The sequence below is a fragment of the Eretmochelys imbricata genome, chromosome 17, assembly GCF_965152235.1.
Source record: "Eretmochelys imbricata isolate rEreImb1 chromosome 17, rEreImb1.hap1, whole genome shotgun sequence".
NCBI lineage: Eukaryota > Metazoa > Chordata > Testudines > Cheloniidae > Eretmochelys > Eretmochelys imbricata.
Window position 1 is genome coordinate 2,472,875 of NC_135588.1, and position 27,649 is coordinate 2,500,523.

General features: G+C 45.8%; 1 protein-coding gene across 2 annotated transcripts in view; it reads right to left on the bottom strand.

Moving 5' to 3' along the window:
* SSH2 (slingshot protein phosphatase 2) overlaps positions 1-27,649 on the bottom strand; it is a 134,721-nt gene that overhangs the window by 36,037 nt on the left and 71,035 nt on the right. For both annotated transcript variants that reach the window (XM_077836337.1, XM_077836338.1), the window contains one exon: positions 1,320-1,423. In XM_077836337.1, the coding sequence (XP_077692463.1) occupies positions 1,320-1,423 (104 nt within the window). The remainder of the gene's footprint in view (positions 1-1,319; positions 1,424-27,649) is intronic.

The window sequence follows — 27,649 nt, forward strand, 5'->3', positions numbered from 1 at the left end:
GAGACAGGTCAAGGGATTAGTTCTAAAAGATGCTGGCCCCACTTACATACCACAGACAGAATCACTTAAATCCTCAGCCAGAGAGACTGGCTTTAAACCAACGTTCAGCCCATTATATTTTCTTTCAAAGGCAGGGGTTTCATATGCCCCACCCCAGCCTCCCATAGCTCAGCTACTGCTCCTACGATGGTTTTGGCTGGGGGTGAGGGGAAAGAATTTGCTGACTCCTGACTTCTTCCTTAGAAGTGTTACCATTGGGAGTTGGGGTGTGGTGCATGCGTGGAGACTCTCACCGATCATCTCTTTGGTTCTGCAGGGTGTGCTGCTGGGTGACGTTCTAACAACACGACAGTGCCATGGAAATCGTGGCTGGAACCAACTGAAGTCACCCTTTTGGGTGCTCGTTTTTTTGGCAAGGACAAAGTTGAATCCAGCCTCTCTGGTTTTTGTCTCTGACCCAGAGGAAGTTCAAAGTTCTCAACGTTATATGTCCCCTTGCAGAGATTGTTTAAAGAAAGAAGAAAAAAACCCAGAGACACTGATGCCTGTAAAGTGCCATCCATGAATCAGCACCATGTACGCACTGAGCAACCCTCTTCCCTGCAGCATTTGGGTTTCATTATTCAGAGACTGACTTTTCCAACAAAGGATCAAAACAGAAGACAAATCAAGCTTCAAAGAGGGTGGAATTCTGACTCGCTTCATATTATCATTCGGTACACCAATCTATCTGAATAAAAGACACATTAACATAGACTCCTAATACTTCCCACCACCACTCAGAATTAGAAGGTCTTTATTTTTGCTGTCAGTAAACAAGCTGTTTACAGACCAAGGAGAGCAGTTACTCATCCCAGATAATCCCAGGTTCTGGACGTTATGCACCAATCTTTGCATATGGACCCCAATAAAAAGGTTACTGGATACATTACTAATGCAGGATATCATCCTTTGGGGCAGACATATTTGCACTAATGCACTTTCAATAATGTTACTGGATGGGAAGAGTTTGCATCCTTGGCAATTCAGCTGTTTATGTAGAACCAGTGACCACATCGACGTGCTGTCACAATCGCTTCCCTAAATCACCACTTTGGTGAAAAGAGACTGAGAGCTTTGGATTTTGTTGGGAAGGGATTACTGCACTCAAGTTTATATTACTAAGACCCTCAGGTCTACCAACATGAAGTGTAGCAGCCGTCCGAGATGAAAGCCAAGAGCTGCACTAGCATGGCGCACCATCCCAAAGAGGAGAATTTAAGGGACCAGGCAGTAGGAAAATCCGGGCTGTCAGATGTAAACAGAGGCGGTGTATTTACCTGCATGCTTGTTGCGCCTGTTGTTGATTCTGGGGGTAGACGACCCATTTCCTCGGGGCAGGAAGAGAGCCGCACCCTTCACAGTGAGGAAGCTTTCGCTGATGCTGCAAGGGCAAGAAAACCAATGAGCCAGTAGCAAGGAGAGAAAGCACCATGACAAACAAGGGCCCTGAACAGGGAAGATACTTAAACCCAAACCATTGTGCTGGTGAAGGACAATTAGTTTCTTTCCCCTCTAGAAATACGGCAGGGTTCACAGCATGAACGTAAGTGAGTCATATGTGTAGGGTTATTGAGAGCAATGGTACATAAACAAACTGTAGCATTGCCCTAAGAGGGGTTTTTGATTTGGAAATCTAGACGTCTGGTAGACATTTCCACGTGGCAATATGTATATCAGTGCTTGAAATCCATAATGTAATGGATTTGGTGAATCCTGTGCTTTGTTGTTCAGAGAGATAGCTGATGCCCCATAGCAACAGATGCCTTGCTTTTGTAGTTAGCTGAAGGACCATCAGTCCGTACAACAGATTAATGGACCATAAAACTCTATTGTCTGATGATTCATGATAATTGACTCATGAAGAGACCCAAATAAATTAAAAGCAAAATCATAATGCTGTTACTTTAAGACACCTTTCATTGGCTTGACTTTGCCCTTAAATCAAGTGACATGAAGAATGAAGTGCACTGCTGAAGTAGCTACATAGAGATTGAGACCCTCTTCTGAAAAAGATTTTATGTTACGAAAACTCTGTAAGTAGTCTTCTTTTATAAAACATACATCTGTTATAGTTCATTGAGGAAAACATGATTCTTAGCACCACTCTGCTGGGATTAAGTCATCCTGGTACACAGAGTTTGGGGCACCTGTTTTACTCCGAACTGAAAGGGGAGAAACCCCACAAAAACATTCAAAAGTAGTAAATCCAAAACAACAACGCTAGAGTAACAGGATGAACTATGCACGTTCTAGACAGGATATGAGAGTCCCTGCCATTGTGCACAAAGGCTCCATGCCTTCCATGAGAAACCAGCTTGCTGGGTTCGTTCACGCAAGAGACTAATAGCCTCTTTACGTGCCTTTCTCAAGTTAAATACAACAGTTTGCGATTCTCCTCTCAAAGGCTGGGGTAATGAAATGGAAGTTAAAACAGCACAAAACCCCTCCACATATTTGAAGAAAATGAAAAAAGTTACAAGAAATGGATAAAAGCTAACCCATGCCAAGTTAGCAAGCTTCGCGCATACTTCCTCTTCATAATGGTGGACAGACCAAAGGGCTGTCTTAGCAACCTGATTCATGAAAGCATTTAAGCACATGTGTACAGTTAAGCACATGCTTAAGCCACATTGAGGAAAAAGGCTTTGTAGAGAATTCAGTTGTTATCCAGTGCCAAAGGTCAATGGGACCAGCATGTGCACAAGTGCTTTCCTGAACAGAGGCCTTACTGCTGGATATCCTGACTGCTTTGCAAGAGTAAGTTTCAGTAAATACAAGCCTTCTCATCTCTGCTCTAACGCCACACACTCCCATGGGAAGAGTGGATTGCCCCTGCCCTCGAATGGCACCCGAAGCAGGAACTCTCTTTGTAGAGACATCTCAAGGGAGCACCTGAGCCCAGAGCTCCCTCCACTGTGCTATGCTTTTTCACCCTGGCAGTTGTACACTTCCCCAGGGGCCTTTTCCTTTTAGCCCATGACTTGCCAGCTCTTTAGTGTGCTGGTCCAAAACACCAGAATTTCAAGAGGAAGAAAAATTCTTCCTAGATAAAAAAGAATCAAGAATCATTATTGTGTTAAATTAAAGATGCATCACTGGACATGCAGAACAGATGTTTTCTCATGAAGAAACAGTCCCTCAGATCCTCCCGGGACAAGAATTTTAGTCAACAGCTCTGCTGGCACCATATGACAATTATGTTCTCTACAAAGCCTTTAGGCTACACAATGCCTTGAAGTACACTTTGGACCTACCAAGAAAATATTTAGTTATCTTGAAACCACTTATTTTGTAAAATCCTCCTGCCAGGCCTCACTTCCCCATAACTACATTTTTTCCAGAGTCTGTATTGGCTTCATGCTTCACAGAAGTGTGTTTCTGACTTTGCCACTAGAAGAACAGGTTGCTGAACAAGGCTGCTGACCCACCAGCTAGAGATCATGTGGATAAAGCACAGTTCTCTGCTATGCTGAGCCACTCCATCAAATGAGATTATAGGAGAGCAATAGCTGCTAACGATAAAGGAATTACTTTCCCCCTTCCTCTGCCCACTGCAGCTTCATCTCAAAAGGACTGTCAGACGCGATTGAAGGTTTCCTGCTTCACTAGAAAAAAGTGAAACAGGCACAGACAGTCTTCTCAGCAATCATTTAACCAGCACACCCAGCCACTGATATTGGCCTCCCACTCCACCTGTGCCTGTTTCCCTAGAAGGTTGACTTAACGTGACCATTTATGAAGATACTTTTAGGGGATTAAGACGAACGCACGTGGAAGGCTGGGCAGCTCAAACACTGAATTAAAACCTATTTGCTTATATGATTCAGTCATATCGGTATTAGTCTTCCAGGGACGAGAATGTTCTCCAGCCCTCGTCTATTCTATGGCCCCATGCTCTGTACAGTATGAACAGGGATTCTTGAGGGGAAAAAGGCGGTTGATATTTATCGCTGGGGGGAACAGGCAGAGAAGGAACACACAGTTCAGAATGTTTACTAGATACCATTAAAAAATGGTTTCTGGTATTTCTAGTTCTTACTCCTCTGGGATTGGTGCCTGCCTGAACCAGAGGGGTGCTGCAGAACTACAGGCGTGGAGAGCAGATATGCCATCCTCCTTCAGAGGGTTTGCCACCTTTGCTATTTTTGTGCAGTTTGGGTCAGTGTTTCGGGACAACTCTCAGCCTGCTTAATCGGTGAGAGCTGGAGCGTTAATCCTAGAAGTGCTGCATGGGCCAAGGAGACGTGTGCATGTCTCAGAAGGGAATACAGTCTCCAGTCAGAGAGGCAGAAAGCAGGTTTTTAAGAATGTGGAAAAACAGATTGGTTCTGTGCAGCAGGAAGATCAAGTAACCAGAACCAAGCAGCCGACAGGGCAGGCATCAGTGAAGGTAACAACTCACTCAAAGGCAAGGGGAACTCACAACGATAGAAGCAAATCACATAGTCACTCTATTAAACCATCACATCCCCACCTTTCTCCCTGATTTAATGGCCAGGGAAGAGTTTTTTGCAGCAATCATGCACATCTTATCACAGGTGGCCTTCCACCCAGCCCAATCAATAAATAAAATCATTGATAACTGCCTGCACAAGAGACACAGCTGACACCACCCTACACAGGAGTCAATTTCTAAACAATCCACACAGCTATTGAGGGCAGCAGTGTGACAAAAGGGCAGCTCAGTGTGACCTCATAGGAGGGAGACTCGCTGGTTTCCCAACACTTGCTCTCATTTCATTTGGAACTCTCATTTTTAAAAGGAGAGGCCAGCCCTGACCAATGGCTCGTGAGCTCTCTCCATCCAGTACCATCACATCGCTGCTGAGAATCTCGTTCCTTTCATTTCCTCCCTGACCTCTGTTTAATATTTGTAAGTTAAACCAAGAATGCAGTAAGTTTCTGGAGTCCCATGAGACCAGGACCGTAGTACTGGATGCTACCTTGTTCCACCCTTTTATGGGTCAACAAACGCAGCTCACCAGACCACGATTTGGAGAAAAGTGTCACCAAGACAAGTCACACTTCTGCTTAGAGGCAGAGAATGTGCCCCGTGGGCCAGATTAACAGACTTTTACTTACAGGGCACCAACTGGTCAGTGATTTCCCTTCCCAAAATCCCCCAGAAGGTAAGTGGAAGTAAGGGACCAAAGCACCTTGCATACTTCCTTGTTCGTATTTTAAGGGCTGGCTGTTGGTTACGTTACGAGAATGCTGCTCACTGTGCTTAGAACATGTATTTCACTATGTCGTTGAGGGATTGGCTAAAACTGCACTGTCCTGAAAAGATGATGCTCTGCAAACCAGCCAGCTTAACGAAGGTACTTGGATGCCTTCCCAGGTGCTGGGAGAAACACGCCTGACATTCGTTGGGGTGCTCACGGCACGAAGGAAAAGACGACATGGTCGGGTTAACCAGGCCGCACTCTATTAGTCAAATGGTGTCCAAGGCTCCCGGCAGGGACGGCCCAGGGAAGCCACTCTCACTCTCTGCCAATCCCTGGGGTGCTCCCACCACAGGGGGAGCCAATCACCACACTAGGAGGTTATTGGAGCGCCTCCACTTGCCCATAGGATCCCCCTTTTTTGGGCACCGCCATAAAGCCCATTGGTAGGGCAGTCCCGCTATGGCAGCATCCCTGCCTCTGGTTTCCATTTGTCCCCAGGGGAAAGAAGTGTTGCCCCCCCCATCTGGTCAGGAGATGCCCTCAGGATGTTACCTACTTGGATCCGGAGCCCAAATCAATGACTCCCGGCACTGGAGTAGCCACAAATTGCAACTAAATGACTCACATAGGACCAAGCCGTGCCCTCCGAGGGGGACAATCCTACCCTCCCGGTGCCCTAAACCCAACCCCTAGGTTTCGCTGCAAGGAAGGTGAAAAATTCAGCCTGCCTCAGACAAACCTGGTTGTTTGGAGAAACATCTGTGCCCAGCCACAAGAGTCTGCAGTGACCTAGATAAGGGAGGGAGGGCAGGCGGGCTGACTGCTGGAAACCAGCAAACTGGAAGTGGCCCTGAACACAGGGCTCCAAATCTCATGCCAAATCCCGCAAGAGCTCCAGCTCACCCTGGAATGTGGGGGTGGGAATCTTGAGGGACCTGGCTCGTCCTGGCCTTTTTGCCCTCACCTATCTCGGGAGTCACCAAACTCACCCCTCACCGGGCTTGGGGCCCCCAATGCACAGTTTGTTTTTAAATAGGATGCCAGCCACGCAGCCAGCCACCACTCCCAGGCCATACAAAAACCTACTTCTCCCCACCTGAGATGATGCCCGAGATGCTCGGTGTTATTCATTCGTTACACATGCAAGCTGGCCACAGCTCCAAATACACTGCTAAGGAGAGTCACGTGTTTTCACTGTACTGTGAACAGGTATTTAGTGCTTCCAAAGAACTTTCCATTTCCAAAGCACTTTACCCGCTCTCCTGGCCATCTGACTGGGACACCAAGACAACTCGTACAGCTTCTGCTGCTGCCCCCACTTCCTACTGCATCCCCCCAGCACAAAACAGTGCAAAATGCGTCTTTATGGATGGTGCTTTATAAAGAAGGAAAACAGCTGCTCTAAAGCAAAGCAAGGAAATCAGGGAGGCACCTGGGCTGCTTCTGGCAACATCTAATACCAATAAACCTTAATGAGGCTATTGAGAGTCGGAGGAGAGCTCTCCAGTCAGTTCTGCTTATTCATCAGAGCAGCTTCCTTCCAGCGGGCTTTGTCTGGACCAGCCCTTAGTCAGGCACTTACCAAAGCAGCCCACCTGGCGGGGGACTGAAACAGCCACTATGAAAGGTGCAGCGAGAGGTGGCGGAGGGAAGACTTCCCCTCTCTCCTTATGGCGGCAGGCGCTCTGAACCAAGCTGCTCTGCAAAAGACAAAGCCCCCAGGCTTTGTCAGCTCACTAACCACAAGTGCCGTGGGGCAGTCAGGAAGGGGACCCGCGTGACAGTTTATTGGAAGCAGAGCTTATTGTTCAGAGGTCCTTTTCTAAAAATGGGGATTCCAGATATTTTATATTGGAATACCCTCCCCCACCCTGTGTTTACAGCAAAATGCCAAGTTTCTTTGCTAGTCTATGACATCATTCGCTTGGGCTCTGCAGAAATGGATTGAAAACTGTGGCCAATATGGAGAGCAACTGCCCTGCAAGACAAGAGGCTGCCCTTCTATTTCTGTGCCAAGTCAGGGGTAGCTCTAGGTCACTGTGACAATGGAGTTATGCTGTAACCATGGAGGCCTGTAAGCTGCCGAGCAAGAGAAGATTTCCCTAAAGGCCATCTCTGGGGACACAGCACCGCCTGGCAGAGGAGTCTGGAGGCCAGGGCCGATGAGCGGCCCACGTTGCTGGAGCTGTGCCTGGTACAAGCAGCTATTTCCAGGTAGTTTGTGCTGCAGCTCTCTGCCCCACACACAGGGCTGCCCCTTGCAGCTCCAGAGGGCGGCGGTTAGGATTGTTAGAGAAGGGAGGTAGAAAGCTAGAGGGACTGACAAAGCAAGAGGCGAGTCACAGTGCGTTTACGGCTTTCCCACAAGAAATGAAACAGCCCGCAAGTTAGCATGTATGTTACTGAGTGACAGCATTCAGCAGACAAAGTGCTACGCAGCCCGCAAGTTAGCATGTATGTTACTTAGGGCTAGTCTTCACTGGCAAGCTTTAACGTGGCTTGTGTGGTTGCGGCAGAGCGCTGAGAGAGAGCTCTCCCAGCGTACTAAAAACAACCACCTCCACAAGGGGCGTAGCCAGTGTGTAGCAGACAGGATGGACACAAGGTGGGAAAGGGACGTGGAGGCACTGAGAGAGGAAGGCACTTGACCTAGCATTCTAGGCCACTGGAAAGGTCAGGCAGAGACTTCCAGGTCCCCAGACTCCCAGTCAACTGCCCTAGTACCAGACCACGCTTTCCTCTCAGAAGAGCTACGTCTATTTTGCTACAGTACCTGGCTCTGAACTCACGTGGTGGGCGAGAGTGCATGTGTATTTACTTTAAAATTTACACTCTGCTCTTCCAAGTTCTATTAGGTCTGATCTTTCGACAGATCAATTTCAGTCCTAATGCTCAGGCTCCTTTAATCTACGATTTAAAAAAATCAAGCCGTAAGAGAGGGACTAGCACTCCACCAATGGCTAGGAAGAGCAGCAAGCATCAATCCCAAGCCCCTTCCCAAGGCTGCGGAGCTAGAACGACAGGACAATCCAGGACCACACACAGCAGGATGTTATAATGTACCCGAACGAAGAGAACTGCACGTTGAATGTGTGACACTGCGTGCAGAAGAAATGCAAAGAGAAGCAGGACCAACCAACACGTTTGTCCCCCTGCCCCCAGGTCTCAGTTCCTGTATGGGAAGGGATGAGCCAGTCACAGAGCATTCCCTCCACCTCTGGCTCAACACCAAGCCCATGCAAAGGTGCATTTCCATCACCACTTCAGCACAAAGAGGAAACTATTTTAAAACTAACCGTGGGGGGTGGGAGGCAAGAGAGACAGACGGGAACACGACACCAGAAGTTCTTGGTGTACAGAGGATTAGTCCTGCTCCCAAGGGTATGGCAGTCCCACCAGCTGGCGGGCAAGTTACACCCGCAGGCAGCAGAGGGTCCTTTGTCAGAGCAGCATGGGACAAAGGGCAATATGAGGGTGCATTAATGGCAGTCTGCCCCCGAGGCTACTGCTGTGGTGTGTTCTGCAGGCAACCAGAGCAAGTGCATCAGACTAGAGACAGTGCTCGGCCCACTCACTGCTACACTCCAGACACTCCTATGGCTCCCATCCTAACAGCAGCGAACACCACACCAGCAAGGAGTGTATCCGACAACACAGCTGAGAGGGAGGGGAGGACTATTACCCTCACTGACAGATAGAGAACTGCAGCACAGAGAGAATATGTGACGTGACCAAGCGCACCCAGGATCTGTATGCAGGGAGCTGAACCCATTTCCCACAAGTCCCAGGACAAGGCTGTCCTTCCCCAGGCTCCTGCAACGTCTGAAGGAAGGAAGGAAGGAAATCAGAAACAGACATGGATGTTTTGGAAACAATTCTGCAAGTTTAGGAGATTCCAAACATTGGGCCTCTCATCAGACGTTTGCCAGGACAAAGCAATTTGCTACCCATTTCCCCCTGTTATTGTGGTTTATTTGTTTTTCAGCAACCTTTCCTTCCTGCCCCTCTGTGCTGTGCCCGTCTTTTGAAGCCTCAGGTTTCGGTCACCACCAGAGGAAAGTGACTGCACTAGTGAGTCATTTCGTAGAGCTATTCTTGCGTTCCAGTTGAAGTTTTGCTTGTGGCTCCTTGTCACAGGCACTAGGGGATTTCACGCAAACTGCCAGGCTCCTAGGGCTGTATAAAGCAGAGATAACGCTACGAGGCCCACAGGCTACAAGTGCTTATTAAAACTCACTGATCAAAAGCTGGCATGACAGCAGGCGGAACCACACGAGACTAGAAAATGTGTCCAGGCAGCCCAGCGGGGTTAGTTGACACTATGCGCCTGTATGCTCTAACCCCAGGAACAGAAAACAGACCAAGTGCCGAGCAGCAGACAGGGTGTGGCTTACCGAAAGGGCACTGTGACACGTCTGTGAAAATGGCAACACTAAGGCTGAGGGGAGAACAGGGAAGTGGTATTCTGACAGAAGTCAAGCACTTGCCATTCTGCACTTCTGCAACTTGAGAAACAGCATGGGGGAAAACCAAACCAAGCGTGGGAACCGAGCTCCGACTCACAGATGTTTGACGCAAACTGCTTTTTTAGCAACATCTGCACTAGTACAAAGCTTGAAAACAAAGGAGTTGTCAACAGGCATTTCCTCTGCTGGGAGGTGGGGCTCTCTCCAGGGAGTGAGCGGTGATGAAACAGGCAGACACCACACACTCCAGCGGTGTATACATGGTGGAACAGCATTGCCTGCCCCCTACTCCACCTCAATTAAGTCCTTTTCTACCTCGACATCTTGGCTAACATGGAGGGTATCTGCAGAAGCTGCTCATGGGCCACCAAGCACTCACATACCCTGGTGATGAGATGCCATATGAACTGGAATGGACTGGAAGGGCTCGGCTGGTTTGCGTTAGATTCCCCCTGCAGACCAAAGAACGTTTACAGCAGGAGCAGCCTAGGAGAACTCTCCTCTCATGCATATGTAACAACCCTCCCCAGACAGGGAAAGCGACTGGCCCAAGATCATGATGCAAGCCAACGGCAGAGCTGGTGACAGAAGCTAGGAGCCCTCATTCCCAGGCTTGGGCTTGCACAATTAGCTCGTTCTTAGCCATCTCCTGGGTCTACAGCTGACAAATCCAATACATCACATATCCCTGAGTTCGTTGGCATCTGTCCTTCGCTTCCCTTTTGCAAGCGCAATTGGCTCTGCTGTTTTTCAAAACACAGTCATTGTGAAAAGTGCAGCGCCAACGCTCCCTCCAGCAATCCCTCTCATGAGAGGGAAGCGAAGGGCAGATGTCAAACGGAATCGAGGCCATTAAGTCCTCGGAGGAAATGCTACCAGCCTTCTGGGCCCATCGCCAGAGCAGCAGGGCTGGTGCAGGCCATGCCAATGAAGCACCAGCCACAGGGGCCCTACAACGGGAGCTAGATATTTACCCCTCATGCTCCAGTCCCCCACGGAGCAGCGCACAAGCCCAGTGGTGATGAGTTCTCTGGGGAACCCAGGTGTCTTTCCTTGTATCCTGGCTCTGGCTGGGCCACGTGGCAGATCCCTCATACTCCATGTTTAACAGGAAAGCCAGGTTATTCCCGAACTCCCTCTGTGCTGACACAGATCCGCTCCAGACAAGCTGCTCTCTCTCTTCCACAGGACTCAGTCCCCCATCATGTACAGGCCAGAGAAGTTTTGGGGAGAGGGATCAAGTGACTCTGGAGGGGCCGAGTTCGACACAACACTGCAGCTGCAGAGAACAGGAGAAGCTACACCGGAGGCTAAGCAAAGGGCTCTCATCTCATCAGCACTATCAGAGCTGCTGCCAACAAGGGTGTGCGTGGCAACACCCTTCATTGTTCTACAGCCAGTACTTCAGCCCACGCAGACGCAACAGGTCTCAGCACTGTCCTGCGGACAGCCGCAGCACCCGGCGCATTCCTCCTCCTTTTCACAGTGCCCTGAAATCAGCTGGGTCGCAAGCATGCAGACCCCCGTCAGGTTCATTCCCTTGCAGGCACACATGGAACGTATTCATTAAAGGAACAATAAAGATGGCTTCTTTTAAAACCAGACTCCAGAGAAAGGAGTCAAACTCACTGTCAAATTTCAGCAGCTAGTGCAGATGACGTCAAAGCCTGTACACTTCCCCTTTACCTTGCCTGCCCTCTCCAAGGCTCCTATGAACGAACGAGCCCAGCAATACACCGCCCGCCCCTCCTAGCTCAAGGAAGCAACATAGCAAGTCCCTTCACGTGGGCACAGATTCCTGCTTTGACTCTACAAGGCAGAGAAAAGGTCTGTAAGCCCAAACTCAAAAAAAAAATACAGCTCGCCCACCCTAAATATCTAGAGACATAATACCCTGACCCCCAAGCTGGTGTACAAGAGCTCACTCCTGAACTGGTGGCCAGCAGCTGAGCTGCAATCACATCGAGAAACTTATGGATTTTACATGCGATTCTCCCTCACATCCTCTCACTATCAAACCGTCTGTTGCGTTTCCTGTCAGCCAATGACCTCAAGGTCAAAGAGGAGCAGCTGAGAAAGCGAACAAACTTCCTGACTCTCTCTCACACATTTCCCATGTAGCTCATGGCTTGGCAAGAAGCACTCTAGGAAAAGCCAGGGTTAATACCTTGAACCAGAATTGTGACTGTTGTTTTAGGTGAAATTAGCACCTTGATTATCCTCTTGTCACGGGGGACTTGATGTAAATTCAGATAACAGAATCTCCAATGTAATTAATACATTTCAGGGGATGCGACCTTGCTGTGTAGAATAGGCGGTTTTGTCCAATTCTGCTGTGACATGGTATGAAGTAGAGTATTCAGTAGGCGGCAATATAAGCAACAGGTAATTCAGAAGATGGATGCAAGCTCCCAGAGAGACCAGGCCTGTGCTACAGACTATACTGGTAGAACTACATTGCTCAGGGGTGTGAAAAACCCATCAACGCAGCTACCACCTCTCAGGGAGGTGGGTTAACTACGCCAATAGGAAACATTCTCCGGTCGGCGTCGGAGCATCCTCACTTGCGCCGATGCAGCGTTTTACGTGTAAGCTCAATCTATGGGAAGGCCGACAGGATTCCTTACACAGTGCAAACAACTAGCCATAATAATAACAAAGAAAGGTTTTGGGTTCATAATATTAAAGCCTAAGAGAACCTGGCTTCAAGATAGCAACAATCACATGACTCTGGTCAAAAGTCACTTAATTTGCTTCAGTTTACCCATCTGGAAAATTGAAACCAGTTGTCTGTAAAGTGCCTTGAAAGGCTTGAGAGAGGCACAAAAGCATTGCTCTGACAGCACTCCCAACTCAAATGATTCTTTAGAAAAGGGGTGGATAAAGCAATATACAGCTGACACTGAGAAACTCTGGTATTAAATATTTACAGCAGATGTACAATACCATGCATTTTTTAAAGTAGTGATACGGACTGGAAATGAGGAAGCAAAAGGCGCTTGGTTTATATGATACCATCTCCAAAGACTCTTAGGTCTCCAAGTCAAGAGATTCCCAGACTAAATCCCTACATGATATATTCTTCTAGCTCTATATATTGTTTAAATATCTATGGACTTCTAATATACATACTCAGCCTTGCTAAGCAGAAAAGTTATACCCAAAGGAGTGCTTCTAAGAGTTATTACCATATGCTCCGTGCTTATTTAAATACTTGGTTATGTCCAAGACTAGCTGGCTTTCATTCTCTAAGCAAAGAGATAAGATGTCCCTTCGGTGAGAGTTCGAATGCACTTTAACCAACTTGGAAAAATCTCAAACAGCAGAATTTATTCTTCATGTCAAGGATCAAAAAAGGCTAAACAAACTGCCAGTTTAGTTTTCTTAAAATTAATCCCCATTTTACAATGTATCTTCTCCCTTTCAGGATTAACACAGACAGTCCTGGAGGGCATTCTTTGAATTGTATCTTCATTTCCCTGGTCACTAAAGGTTGAAAGCACAGTTTCCCCACGCAAAGTTTGTTAAAGTTTAACCATCCCTGAGCAGTTTGGTACAATACCTCTGACCAAAACCCATTACTATCACCTCTGCTCCAAATACATTTAATTTTTAAAAATTTGGGCACAAACTTCTCTCTACAAGCGTGTAGCTGCGTGAGATTCCCGGCTCCCCCAGACCTAACCACGTCTGGTCTGGCTAGCAGAGCCCCATAACTTTAAACAAAAGAGACACTGTCGCTTTAAATATTATTGTAACAGAAGTCAAGTGAGACACACTGAGGTCAACATACTGTCCCTCTCCATATTAGTTCAGTCCAGGGCCATCTATATTTAGCCAAAGCATGCCCAACATGACAAGGATGGGAAAAGAACGGAGACCACTGACTCTCCTGAATCAGAGTACTGGCTGCATCCCCTGTGAAAGGGATGATCTGGACATCAGCAAAGCAAGCCCACACAATCCTCCCCTTGCTGGCACAGAGCTGTATTTGTATCTTGTCTTGATTCACACCCTCCCTAAAATCTACACTAGTCCCTAACCCTACCGCACACAAATCTGGCCTTGCACCAACTGATACCATTCAATGGGTGTGATTCAGAACAGGCAGGTTGAGGATCACCGGGACAGTGACGGCTGCTTGAGTCAGAGTTGAAACGTTCAGTCTGTTGGGAATGCAAATAAAGAAGTTTACTGCCTGGGCACCCCTGCTGCATTGGTAGCGGCTTTGGTTACAGCTGCCAGACTGAGTGCTAACAAAGATGTGAGTTGGACGATGCTAGGCAGCAGCAAGGAAAACCAATACGGATGTGGGTCCAAGGAATAAAGTACAGTAAAGTTAGATGTTGGTTTTGGGTTATTTGAATTTAAAAGGGAATCTTGTAAACGCTGCATTTGGGGCCAGTGCAGACCAGACACGCAGCTGAGATGCAGTAGAGGTAGCCTTGTCTGAACTGTTCCCGCCCTTTCACCTTAACTAGCTGCAGCAACAATGGGAGCTCAAGCATGGGTAAGGTCCAGGCAGCCACCAGCACTGTGAACATGGTCATGTAGACCTCCTTCAGCAGGTACGGACAGCATGGTGCTTGTGTTCGTGACAACCTGGCGGTCCATCTGTATGAGTGCTCTCACCATCACTAACATGGGTGCAACTGACCCAGTGGCAGCAATGGTGGGAAAGTTTAGGGGACAGGGAAGCTACTGCACCTTGAGGAAGTGCTATGCCAGAGCCCCAACATGAATTCCCTGAGCTGCTGGGAACGCGGGATAGATTGTAGGAACGACATTTTGCAATGCAGCTGCTGGGAAGACAGGCTGCCTCGGATTACGGCCTCCAAAGAACCTTGCTGGTAAAAACAGAAGTCATGGAGTACTGTAAAAAGGTCACAAAAGTCTGTCCATCTCCACTCAAAGTGATCAAAGTTGCAATTTTAAGGCTTTCCTTTGCAGTGAAGAGAAGCAGACGCTTAGTTACATTTCTAGGATTTTTTTTGGGGGGGGGGGGGGGAAGGAGGAGAGAAAGCGTGTGAGTATGTGTATGTGTAGAAGAGGCTCATGTACTCCGATTCATGAAGTAGCAGGAATTTCATTGTTCAGTGGTTTACCTGTTGCAACGTTTATACTCCCACTGCATTTTCTGTTCTCCACATCCAGCTGGTGCTCACCTGGCCCTACAGCTGAGGCAACCTTTCCCATGGAAACAAGTCAGTTTGGAACTTAACAGCCCATCTGATTACCAAACAGGGAACTACTGATAATCAATATTAATTTACAGTAGATTAAAAAAAGGTGTTAAACAGATTTTCAGGGAGAACGGTCATTTGCCAGACTTCTCTCAGCAGCTCCTGGTTCGAAACTGGGAGTCACCAGGACCTTTGAATGGTCTGGTGATGTAGCCTGTAACCAAGCTACTGGTTTGTTCACCTTCTACGCTGTCATGGAGGGTACTCCAGCTTTGCAAATCTGAGAGTGACTTCACTTTGTGCAACAGCAGATTCCAGTGAAGGGAAACACTTCAAACAAAAATGTTTCTCTTTTAATGTGATTAAAAATAATGCCCTGAAATTATCATTAATTAGCAAAGACAAAACAACGGAAGACTTTCCTTTATTAATGAAGCAAACATTTATTTTATATGTGAAATCCCTACACGGAGACTGTCACTTCACTTTGGTGTCTTAAATTGAAAGACAGCATTTCCTTTGTATTCTTTAGGTCAACACATCTGACCTTTCTGTGTCAAGCAGCAACACGGGTTTATTGTGGATTTAGGAGAGTCTTTGCTCAGTAATTTGTCACTTTCAAATACTAATAGTTTAATCTATTGGATCACGATCAAAAAATAAAAACTAGCCAGGACATTAAAAATCAATGTTCACTGGACTGCCAGAGAGTAGAAAGCAGTAGAGAAAAGGGACTGATAAGCTGTATTTGATAGTACATTGCTATTATTAGGTAGGCAGGTCACTTCTGTTCCCAAAGACCTCATCCCAAGGACTTCTCTGCCCTAAGGAAGTTCGTAAGAATTTTCTCTGCATAGTCCCATGGTGCTAGATGCAGCACAGAGAGGTGGGAAGGATTTTTTAGCTACTGCGGTGTCTAACTGCACTCTGCGTACAAGCAGCGGGCACCACTGGCAACAGCACATCATATCATTAGGGTAGCTAAGCCCGCCAACATTCTCCCAGTGTAGACGCACCCTGTGTGATAACTATTAGGATCCAGAAATCCGTGAGTAAACCTCCCAGTCAGAGGCTGAGATGTACCAGAGATCTGTTTTAAAATGCAAATTCAGCATTGCTTCCCATGCCCCTCCAAGTCTGCATGGCAAGTTTTTCTTGGCAGCAATATTGCCAATTTTCTCTTGGCTCCTTGGCTACGGATCAACTTACCAAGACTACTTCATTCCCGAAATAACTTCCATCACTCACTCACCATGCACCCTTTAAACCAAAGCTGACAGACTGTGGGGTGAATCGCATCGCTGCTGTATTTCGAGTCTCATTAAAGGAGGCTCATGCTGGGATTAGAAAGGGGCTGGAAGGAAGAGGGGATTTCTCCAGAAGAGAAAATGAGGGACCTTCGCCTGGCTCCCAAGCATTGGCCAATGGGTGTGATAAAGATTTAAACTAAAGAAAGTCATTTGCCACAAGGAAGCAAAACAACAAGCATTCCTGTGATTTTCCCCAGAATGCAAAAGAGAAACCCAACGTCTCCCGCCGCCAAAGGTGTAAATAAAGAATCCAGAGAGGAACCTGGGTAATTGTTAGACGCTCCCCTGCAGTTCTATATTCACAATGCGATGGCACAGCTGTAAACTAACTTACTGTTGTGGTCCCCCATAGAATCATCGAAAAGCACGGCTGGAAGAGACTTTAAGATGCCATCAAGTCCAGGCCCTGTGCTGAGGCAGGACCACCTAAACCTAGCCCATCCCTGACAGGAGTTTGTCAGACCTGTTTTTAAAAACCTCCGGCGACGGGATTCCATGACCTCCCTTGGCAGCCTGTTCCAGAGCTTCACTACCCTGAGAGTTAGAAAGTATTTTCCTAATATCTAACCCGAAGCTCCCTTGTGACAGATTAAGCCCATTACTTCTTGTCCTACCATCAGTGGACACAGAGAACAATTGATCACTGTCCTCTTTATAGTAGCCCTTAGCATATTTGAAGACTTATCAGATCCTCCCTCAGTCTTCTTGTCTCAAGACTAAACATGCCAAGTTTTTAACCTTTCATCATAGGTCAGGGTTTCTAAAGCTTTTATCATTTTTGTTGCTCTCCTCCGGACTCTCTCCAATTTGTCTACATCCTTCCTAAAGTGTGGTGCTCAGAACTGTACACAGTGCTCCAGCTGAGGCCTCACCAGTGCTGAGTAGAGCAGGACAGTTATCTCCTGGATCTTACTTATGCCACGCCTGTTAATACACCCCCAGAATGATATCTGCCTTTTTCGCAGCTGCATTACATTGACTCCAATTCAATGTGTGATCCACTATAACCACCAGATCCTTTTTAGCAGTACTGCTGCCTGGCCAGTTATTCCCCATTTTATAGTGGTGCATTTGATTTTTCGCTCCTATGTGAAGTACTTTGCACTTGTCCTTATTGAAGTTCATCTTGTTGAATTCAGACCAATTCTCCAAGGTTGTTCTGAATTCTAACCCTGCCCTCAAAAGTGCTTGCAACCACTCTTAGCTTACCCAAGTCATTAATGAAAACACTGCCAAGTACCAGACCCAGGACTGACCTCTGCAGTAGCCCACAAAATACGCCCTCTCAGTGTGACAGTGAACCACTGGTAAGTACTCACGGAGTATGGTTTTTCAATCAGTTGAGCACCTACCATTCCATTTAGACCCCATTTCCTTAGTCCCCATGACACTCCAGTTAAGGCAGTGGTGCACAAACTTCTCCAGTCACGCCCCCCCTTGCTATTAACAGAATCTGTCCAGCCCCCCCCCCCCCCACCATTACTGCACAGCCAAGGCTTCTTCAGCAGCAGAGCTTGGGCTGGGGCCAGAGCTGGGCTAGGGTTAGAGGGGGAATGAGGGCTGAGCTGAGGCGGAGCGGAGCTGGGTCTGCGAGTGGAGTGGGGTTGGCAGGGGATCTCGCCTGGAGGCAGAGCAGGACTGGGGTTGAATGGGGATGGTGGAGAAGCTGGTCTGGTGGGTGAAGTGGGGCTGGAATCATGGTGCTCCCTCTCCGCCCCCCAAGAGATCTGGCCTGGGCCCTGCACCCCACAGTTTGGGGACCACTGAGTTAAAGACACATCAGCACTTTGATTACAAACCCATTTTTAGGCGTTTCTAGCTCAGCTTAAAAAAACTCCACAATACAGCAAAGCTTAGCTGACAAGGCCTCAGTCATGAAACACTTAACACACATTTTAAGTCTTTTAAAAAGCCTTTGACAAAATCCCTCACCAAAGCCTCTTAAGCAACCCAAACAGTCATGGGATAAATGGGAAGGTCCTCTCATGGATCAGTAACTGGTTAAAAGATAGGAAATAAATGGTAAGTATGGTCAGTTTTCACATAGCAGGGTCCCCCAAGGATTGTTATTGGGACCTGTACTGTTCAACATATTCATAAATGATCTGGAAAAAGGGGGTGAACAGTGAGGTGGCAAAATTTGCATATGATACAAAATTACTGAAGATAGTTGAGTCCAAAGTTCACAGCAAAGAGTTACAAAAGGATCTCTCAAAACTGGGTGACTGGGCAACAAAATGGCAGATGAAATTCAATGTTGGTAAGTGTAAAGTAACACACATTGAAAAAATAATCCCAACTATACATACAAAATAAGATCTAAATTTGCTACCACCACTCAGGAAAGATCTTGCAGTCATTGTGGAGAGTTCTCTGAAAACATCCACTCAATGTGCAGCGGCAGTCAAAAAAAGTGAACAGAATGTTAGGAACTATTAGGAAAGGGATAGATAATAAGACAGAAAATAATATAATGACACTATATAAATCCAGGGTTTGCCCACACCTTGAATACGGAGTGCAGTTCTAGGAGCCGCCGCCCCTCTATATATACACAAGAACAAAAGGTGCAGAGAAGGGCAACAAAAATGACCAGGGGTATGGAATAGCTTCTAGATAAGGAAAGATTGACAAGACTGGGACTGTTCATCTTAGAAAAGAGATGACTAAGAGGGGGGATATGATAGAGATAAAACCATGAATGGTGTGGAGAAGGTGAAGAGGATAATATTATTTCTCCCTTCATATAACACAAGAACCAGGAGTCACCTGATCAAATTAATAAGCAGCAGGTTTAAAACAAATGTAAGGAAGTATTTCTTCACACAACGCACAGTCAACCTGCGGAACTCATTGGCAGGGGATGTTGTGATGGCCAAAACTATAACTGGATTCAAAAAAGAACTAAACTGGTTCCTGAAGGATAGGTGCATCAGTGGCTATCTGCAAAGATGGTCAGAGATGCCACTGCATGCTCCCTTTGGTTGTCTCTAAGCCTGACTGCCAGAAGCTGGGACTGGATGACAGGCGATGGATCACTCGATAATTGCCCTGTTCTCTTCATTCCCTCCAAAGTATCTGGCACCAACCACCGCTGGAAGACAGGACACTGGAAAAGGCTCATTAGTCTGATCCAGAATAACCACTCTTATCTAAGTTTTATGTTACAAGAGTGCTCAGAACTCTGAATTTACAGATTTCCCGATGTTTTTACACCCCCACAAAGCTCAGATGGTAACTTCTGATTTAGGTGCTCTTTGTCTTTTTGAGAAATACAAGGACTTGAGTGAAGAACATTTGAAAATTAGCTATCAGACAGACTCATTTCAAACCACACATTAGAAGTGGAAGGATCAATACAATACTGGATGCAGCTGTGTACTACAGACCTGAAGAGAGCCTCTCTCCCCACCTAGCAGGAACAGAGCATGCCATTAGGAACAGGTCTCCTAAGCAGAAATTCAATTGATTTGAAGCCCCTGAAGACCCATGCAACACGTTTTATAATCTGACACAAGGAGGAAATTAAAGAAATTACTATTGCAATCATGAAATGCTACCAAGAGCTCGGCAATTCAAAGTGAAAACTTGCCCCCTACCCATTGCTAACTTTGGTGTACCTTTCCTTCCAAAGACCCCACCGCCTGATGCAAATTGCTTGGCTTCTTTAACAATCTTGACATTTAAAGAGATATTTTAGCAATACACACCAACACATCCAGACACGCACTTGTCGTACATACTAATAGACTTCACAGCACATACTCACTCTCTGCTCGCATTACCCCCCTAATTAGTGAAGTACATGAGTCTGCATATTCTCAATTTGCTTTCTTGTTTTCCCCATTGCAGAGAAGTGGTAGGAGGGTTAAAGGCGATACTAACAAATGATTTGCTTCCATCACATCTAATTGGTTTTCAATCCTGAAACACACAGAGGAACCCAGAAGTTCTGATTCATCTTTGTTTTCAGATTTTCCCACCTGCTCTCTCATACCAAGAAGGGCAGCAACCCATGCCAGCTAAACAGCCATTTGGGTGCACTCATCACCCCACAATCATGTTTAATTAGCTCAACTACTTTTAAAGAGGGTTTTTTTCCCCTTCCATCATAAAGCCTGGGACTGGCGAAGGGATTAGTTTAATTCTGACCACTCCTGAAAACTGGGCCAACAAATAGCTACTCCTGCTTGTTACTTGCCCATTGAATTTCACAGAGGGCAACTGTTTTGTTTTTTCAATGATAGGGCAAAGGTGACTCTCGTTTTTGCAAAGTCGGAATGATCTACCCCAGTCCCATCTGACCCAAAAATAGTCTCACTGGTTCCCCTGAGACTCCAGCAGTGTTTTACAGTTAGACTACTCACATCAATGCATTGGTGAGCTGCTACATATTCAAGGTGAACATGGACAGTGAACGATATAATCTAAGGAGAGATGATGTCTTTCTGAACTTCTGTTTAAAGCACACATGTAGTCTGCTCTCCTCTCAAGCAATATTTACAATTGCTATGTGTAGGCGGGTGGGACTCACCCTTGTGGTGCCTCCTGCTGGTCGTCCTTGGAAATTAGCTCACCAGCCTCCAGAGCACACTCTGCAGGCCGGTGTCCCGCCTGTCACTGGCCCCCATGTCCCTCCCGGACCCGGTGCCCTTGCCTTGGGTGCTGCCCCCCTGACAGTACCCCCACTCTCTGGGTCTCCCCACCCAGGGGAACCCTCACCCACTATCCCCACCTCACCTCAGTCTTTGGCTACTGACCAGTCACTCTCTAGTCCCCGCTCACTGAGGCTGACTGCAGTACATAAGCCACTTATCACAGGCAAGGGGGGGTTTGGACCTGCTGCCTCTGCCTACCTGTGGGGCCTGTTTAGGCCCCGCACAAGGCCCTGCAGCCTGGGGGATTTCCAGGTGGGAGCTCCCCAGCACCTCTCACCTTCCCCCAGCATACCCCACCTCAGGTTCCCAGGTATGCTCCCCAGCAGCCAGGCCCTTCTCCCTCTAAAGGCAGAGAGAGAGGCCACTCCTGGCTGCCCTGGCCTTCTTATACAGGCCAGCTGCAGCCTGACTGGGGCATGGCCCAGCTGAGGCCACTTCCCCAATCAGCCCAACTTCTAGCCCACAGCCCCAGCCCTCTCCAAGGGCTGGCTTTTCAGCCCTTCAGGGCAGAAGCAGGTGACCACCCTGCTACACTATGCAAAAACCAGAAGGCTTATACAAATCTGATCACTGAAAAGTATGCATCCGATGAAGTGAGCTGTAGCTCATGAAAGCTTATGCTCAAATAAATTGGTTAGCCTCTAAGGTGCCACAAGTCCTCCTTTTCTTTTTGCGAATACAGACTAACACGGCTGTTGCTCTGAAAACTGAAAAGAGTGTTCTACTTAGAAATAATTTTGTACATACACTGAACACACCTCATATTTCTTTTCCCATTTCTTTTCCCACAAAGAGCCTTGGTAGTAAAGATGGGCACTTGCTCCTCTAAGAGCTTATTTTCTACTGCTAACTCCCCATCAGAGATCAGCCTTCTGGTGTGACCAATAGTTCCACAGCAAACAACTATGATGTAAGAAGATGGCGGCGACATCATATGATGAACAGTAGGCTCAGATGGACTCAAGCAAAGATGCTCTATTCAACTTGCAATATTAAAAAAGGAAGATACAGGAGAGTTTGTGTGTGATAGCACAGAAGGATTTCTAAATAGAATATTTTACAAAAAGTCTGCAACAGGATGACCTGATGTGGAGCTTTCAAGACACCTGAATACTTAAGTACAGACAATAGCTTTAGGTGTGACCGAAGGTCTGCAAAGCTTTGTAAATATAAGGTTTTGGAGGTGTCACAGCAATCTAGCAATCCCCAGCTCTCAGAACGCCCTGAGGCTGCGCTGGATCAAAAGATGACGCTGAACTTAATTTGACTTGTCTTCTTCCCACAAGCCATGTCACAAACTTTAAAACAGAGGGATAGGCAGATATGCTGTATTTGCACTTAAAAAAGAAATGTCTGCCTCGAGTTTTAGCCAAGTGTAAACAAAACCCAGAAAAGAGAAGGGTTACTGGGGAGATCAGAGACCAGAAGCACACGATGATGGGACAACACGGATCGTATCAAACCATCATTACAAAATACATATGCAAATGCACGGTTTTCAACATTGACTACTCAAAGGACACAAACATTTGCTTAGAGAAAGAATAAATGATTTGTGGGTTTAGCCTACTAGGCAACTAGAGAGGTTTCAAGAGAAAGCACAAATCTTAACTGGTTAATAATCATCATAAATAAATGAACGTGCCACATGCATTCAGATACTCTGGTGATGAGGATCAGCTAAGTACCTGCACAGACAGAAAGATGCACTGAAGTAGGAGAATGCTGCTGTTAGACACTTCGAAAACTAAACCAATTCATTACTTTCTTATGTCAAGATTGTTAGTTCACACATGTGCCCTACCTCAGAGAATGCTACTGAATTTCCTAGAAATGTACTTTCACCACTGTGCCATCTTACTTAGTCCTCCGCATTTCACAAGGAGATATAGAGACACACACACACGATCTGCTAAGTGCTGCAAGGTTCGTTTCTTGAATTCAAAACTTACAAATGAAAGGAGTGCAGATCCTGTGCTGGGGTCTTAGAGACTGGGCCCCTTTACTACTCCCAATTCGAATGAACCTCTCAGGTGCAATACAAATTCAGAGATTTTAAGGCCAGAAGGGATCATTAGATCATCCAGTCTGAGCTCCTTGATAAGGCAGAACAGAATTTCACCCACTTACCTGTTTATTCAGCCCAGTAACGTGTGTTTGACTAAAGTAAAACAACAAACAAAATAGGATGTACTTCCCACTAATCGCTCCCTGACCAGCGAAACTGTTTTCTGGACTTGGTTACGCCTTTCTTATGCTCTTTATTCCTAATATAAAACCTCTACTTTGGAACAGAGGAGTTGCTCTACACCAGAGCAGATCAGTGGTCCAACCAGTTCCATCTCCCCTAGCTCATCCCAGCGCTGCCAGCCCCAGCTACTCCAAAGGTAAAGCACAATGAATAAACTGCCCAGAGAGTACGTTCTGGTTAGTGACTGGCTTATGACATGAAAGTTTCTCTCTCTCATGAAATGTTTTTTTAATCCTACATGATAACTGGGTGTTTTTATTAGACTCCAAGACCAACTATTCCCAGTTAGCTGTAATTGTTGAATGAAAGCTACAGTACCTATGCGTGTACACACACGTACAGTGCAAAGCTGCCTTTAAACAAACAAATTATGCCATGTTATGACAATAATAAGCCCACAAAAGAAAGGAAATTCAAAGTTAAGGGTGCAGGGTTGACTTAATACCTCTGTGTGGAAAGAGGGTTTTCTGAATATCAGGCTGACTTCACATAAGACTCTGGTTGAAGATGGAATGTCAGACAACTCTGAATTTCTGACTTTGCTCAATGCATAGGTAAGGTGGGGAATGGCCTGCTGAACTAGTTTTAAACCAGTTCAGGTGAATATGGTTCACATGCTGTTGGGTCAGGCCAGCGTGGACGGACAATAATTCTTTCATAACTACCATAGGCTAGGACACAGGATTCTGAACTAACTGACTCTGTTCAGATTGGCCAGATAATCAGCATTTCAACAAAATTAGTCTGAAATTGTTTAAATCCCTTCCAGGAAATACTATTTTAGCCTGAGGTTCTATAATAAAGGTCCAAAGAGGTGCAGTGCTGGGATAGAAGCAGGCAGCCTAAATATTAGCTGGCCCCAAAGGGCCATTCTCTATTGATGGGCTCTTGTCTCTAGAGAAGCAGGGCTAGAATGATAATCTCTACAAGAAAACCAAGTTTTCCTTGGGAGTGAACATTTACACAGCAGCCCGAACAGACCCCAGCATCTCAGAAGCAACTGGCATGGTTCATAGCCCTTCCAAATGTGAATCCGTCTGGGCAGCTAAATATTTAAAGCTAACTATTTACTGCTTGAAAATTAGTTACCCCAGGATCACGGATTTCTTGCTCAAGTCTTGATCCTATTTCAGGGACCCCTTCTGCCTCCCAATGTAAGAACGGCCATAATGGGTCAGACCAATGGTTCATCTAGCCCAGTATCCACTCTCTGACAGTGTCCCACAAAAGATCAGTGAAATTTAAATACACTTCACCTCCAGGAAAATAGACAGGAAGTCCAAGCAGGAAGGCTAGACATGGATAACATCGCCTCTGCCTGAGTTAATGATCAACAGAGTTCTCAGCAGTGTGCTAAAACACACCTATGCAAACGCACTGAGGTAATCGGAAAAAAATATCATGGGGAGAAACACTGGGGAGTGACAGGCCTTTCCCATGCTCTATTTGACACATTAGGATGAGTTATTTATTTGAGCTCATGCTCAAATAAATTGGTTAGTCTCTAAGGTGCCACAAGGACTCCTTTTCTTTTTGCGAATACAGACTAACACGGCTGTTACTCTGAAACCTGTCATTAGGATGAGTGAAAAAGGAAGGAAAAAAGGGAAGAAATTTCACTCAGCTCAGCTGGTATAATCAGAAACAGGCTGATCGTTCTAAGATGCTAGGTAGAGAGCAGCATGGAAATGATGCTCAGTTCACAACTTCTTGCCATGGAGGATGGAGCAGAGAATTATATTGTTGCCCAAGCATCCAGGGAAATATAGTTTGCATGCCGGGAAAGTAATATCGATATTCAGTGCTGATCAAAAGTCTCTACTGAGCTTTTAAATGGGAAAAGATCTAACCAGTCTATTTTGGTTTTCAAACATCCAAAACTACAAGTGACCCTTAGTTCACAAAATGAATTCAACTGCAATTGAAAGCAGCAATTTGAGCTACTCCCTGGAACTCCCTTTCCCTTGAATCTCCATTTGTCTGCAGCTCCCTCTTTAAATCCGAGGTGTCAGCAATTCTCACTATAATGGTAAAATATTTACAAAGATAGAAAAGCAATTAAAGATCTTCAATAGAACTCCACATTTCCCGAGATACAGAAAAGCCTCCAGGATACAGAAAAGCAGCATCCACCTATTTCATGGCTGAACACATGCCTCAACACAAGGAATTACACTGAAGATTAAACTTTACACTACAAAGTTAGATTTCTAGATAAAGGCTTCCTCTTAAGGCAATGGGGAAAGAAAATGAACACAGGATAGGGCCTAAAGTGAGGAGTGGTAGGAAGAAATGAGTCAATAAAATGAGTATTAATTACATTGTGTACAAAATCAAAAGCCCTATTAACAATTTGTAACATCCCTTGTATGTTACACAAATTCTGAAGGAAGCTGGTTACTTTTAAGGGGTAGCACTATCCTGTGTATTCCAATTCTGCAAAGACACTTCATGACTAGGTTTAACCCTTTGCTGAAAGGAATTCTACCGAGAGTTTTAGTTGCCTTTTTCTTTTAAAGCAGAGGTTCTCAACCTGCAGCCCAATCAGCGCACAGCTGTGGCCCATGTGACATCCTCAGGGCCATACAGGTAGTATACATATTGTGTTGGATGTGGCCCACATATCACAGAGAGCTGTATATGCGGCCCACAATGGTAAATAGGTTGAGAACCATACTGTAAAGGATTCCAAAACTCACATAAAACATTTTTGGAGAAACTGGTAGTTCTACATTCCTCCTTTTAGTCTGAAACACAGTCTCTTCAACACAGAGAGTTTAGCTCCCATAACTGGGAACAGGCCAGCATTGAAAATAAAAGTATCATTGAAGATCTTTCTCAGTTTACAAAATAGCAAATACAACATATGTATAAATATTTCCGTATTGTTAAAATGCTTTTATTAGCGCTCTAGCTAGTACTCGTGTCCCCCCTTACCATAGTATCTGGGTAAGGTTTAATCTTTGTCACAGACCCCATGAGGTGGGAAAGTGCTCTTAAGCCAATTTTGCAGATGGAGAACTGAGGCACAAAGACGAAGGGACAGATTTTTCAAAGATACTCAGTTGTCTAAAGCTACAGCTAGGCTCCAAATGGGATTTTCAAAAGCACCCAAGTGCCAAGGGGAGTTAGATGCATCGATAGGCATCTAAATACCTTTGACAATCTGGCCCTAAGTAACTTGCCACTGGAAGTCTGTGGTAGAGCAGGGAACACCCTGACCACTGGACCAGACTTCCTCTCTAAAAAAACAGAAGGCAGAGAAAGAGACCTGGCAGTAAAATTAAGGACAGTTTGCTACCTTCTCAGGGCTGAGTAACATATTTCAAGGACTAATACATGGAATAAGATACCAAAACCTTGTGATTAACCCTAAAGAGTGAGGGCAGACAACAAGTAGAGTGGAGACTGACTTGTGGAGATTACTGTAGGTGTCTTCAGGTAAAAATTCTTGGGCATTTACAGGTCCACCTCATCTACCTTGATATTTCCAATATCTGCTGTGACCACTGGTTGAAATTTTAGGTCCTATACAGGAAAAAGCTAATAACTAAATGTTCCTCCCACTGAGTTCAACAGGAGTAGCAGCTGGCCCTAAATCAAGATACAGTTTTAATGGTGGTATTTTGATAAACAAAAGAGTCTCTTAAATGTTGATTTTAACCTTGTGAATGAGAGATATTCAAGGTCCAGTCCAGCTGACTAAACCACCAACTCAGAGCCTGAACACAGGAATCATTTTTTTGCTGATGCCTGAAAGTCAGAGCCAATTCGCTAACTGCATCTACTTACGAATACACTCACGTAAACGTTCCTGGCATTAGCAATCCAGGTGCTGTCTTTACCATTCCACACAGAGAACAATGTTTTGGTGCAGGAAAACCTTGACGTCTGATTTTGCAGGTAATTGTACAAGGATCTGTGATCTCTAACTGAATTCCTGATTTGCAAAGCAAAACATTTTAATGTAAGAACAATCAGCTGAAAAAACTCCCCACTATCCAATCACAAAAACCACACCATTGTTCCCAGTTTAAAACCCTGTCCCAGATAAATGTGCTAATACAACACTGGGCCCTAGATGAAGGGCCACAAACTCTTTATTGCCGGTTAATCTCAATTTACAGAAGGCTGAGGACAGAGCAAGCTCCTCTGATAACTGAGTTATCACCAACTCCAGGAAAGGAAAGAGTTCGATCCTTCCAAGCAAACTGCAATTGCAGCTGCTCCTGGACACAGCACCCTTGGGCAATCAGACCCTCAGAGACAGGAAAAGTTGAGTTCTCCTTCCCCTCGGCACCATTTTTGCATGCCTCTCTCCATAGATAGTTTCAGATTGTGGGTTAAATATTGGAGTAATGTATATAAATCAAACACATCTATAACCATTGAAATTGTTACCTAGCTACCTAACATAAGCAAGACATTATAAAGTAAATGTTTCAGCAAATACCAGCATTTATCCTGATACAGAAAAACAAAAAACAACAAAAAAAACCCCAACACATTTGCTGCCTCAGATCCCCCAAAGCAGACACTATTTACACAGAGACCTTGGATACACTGTTAGA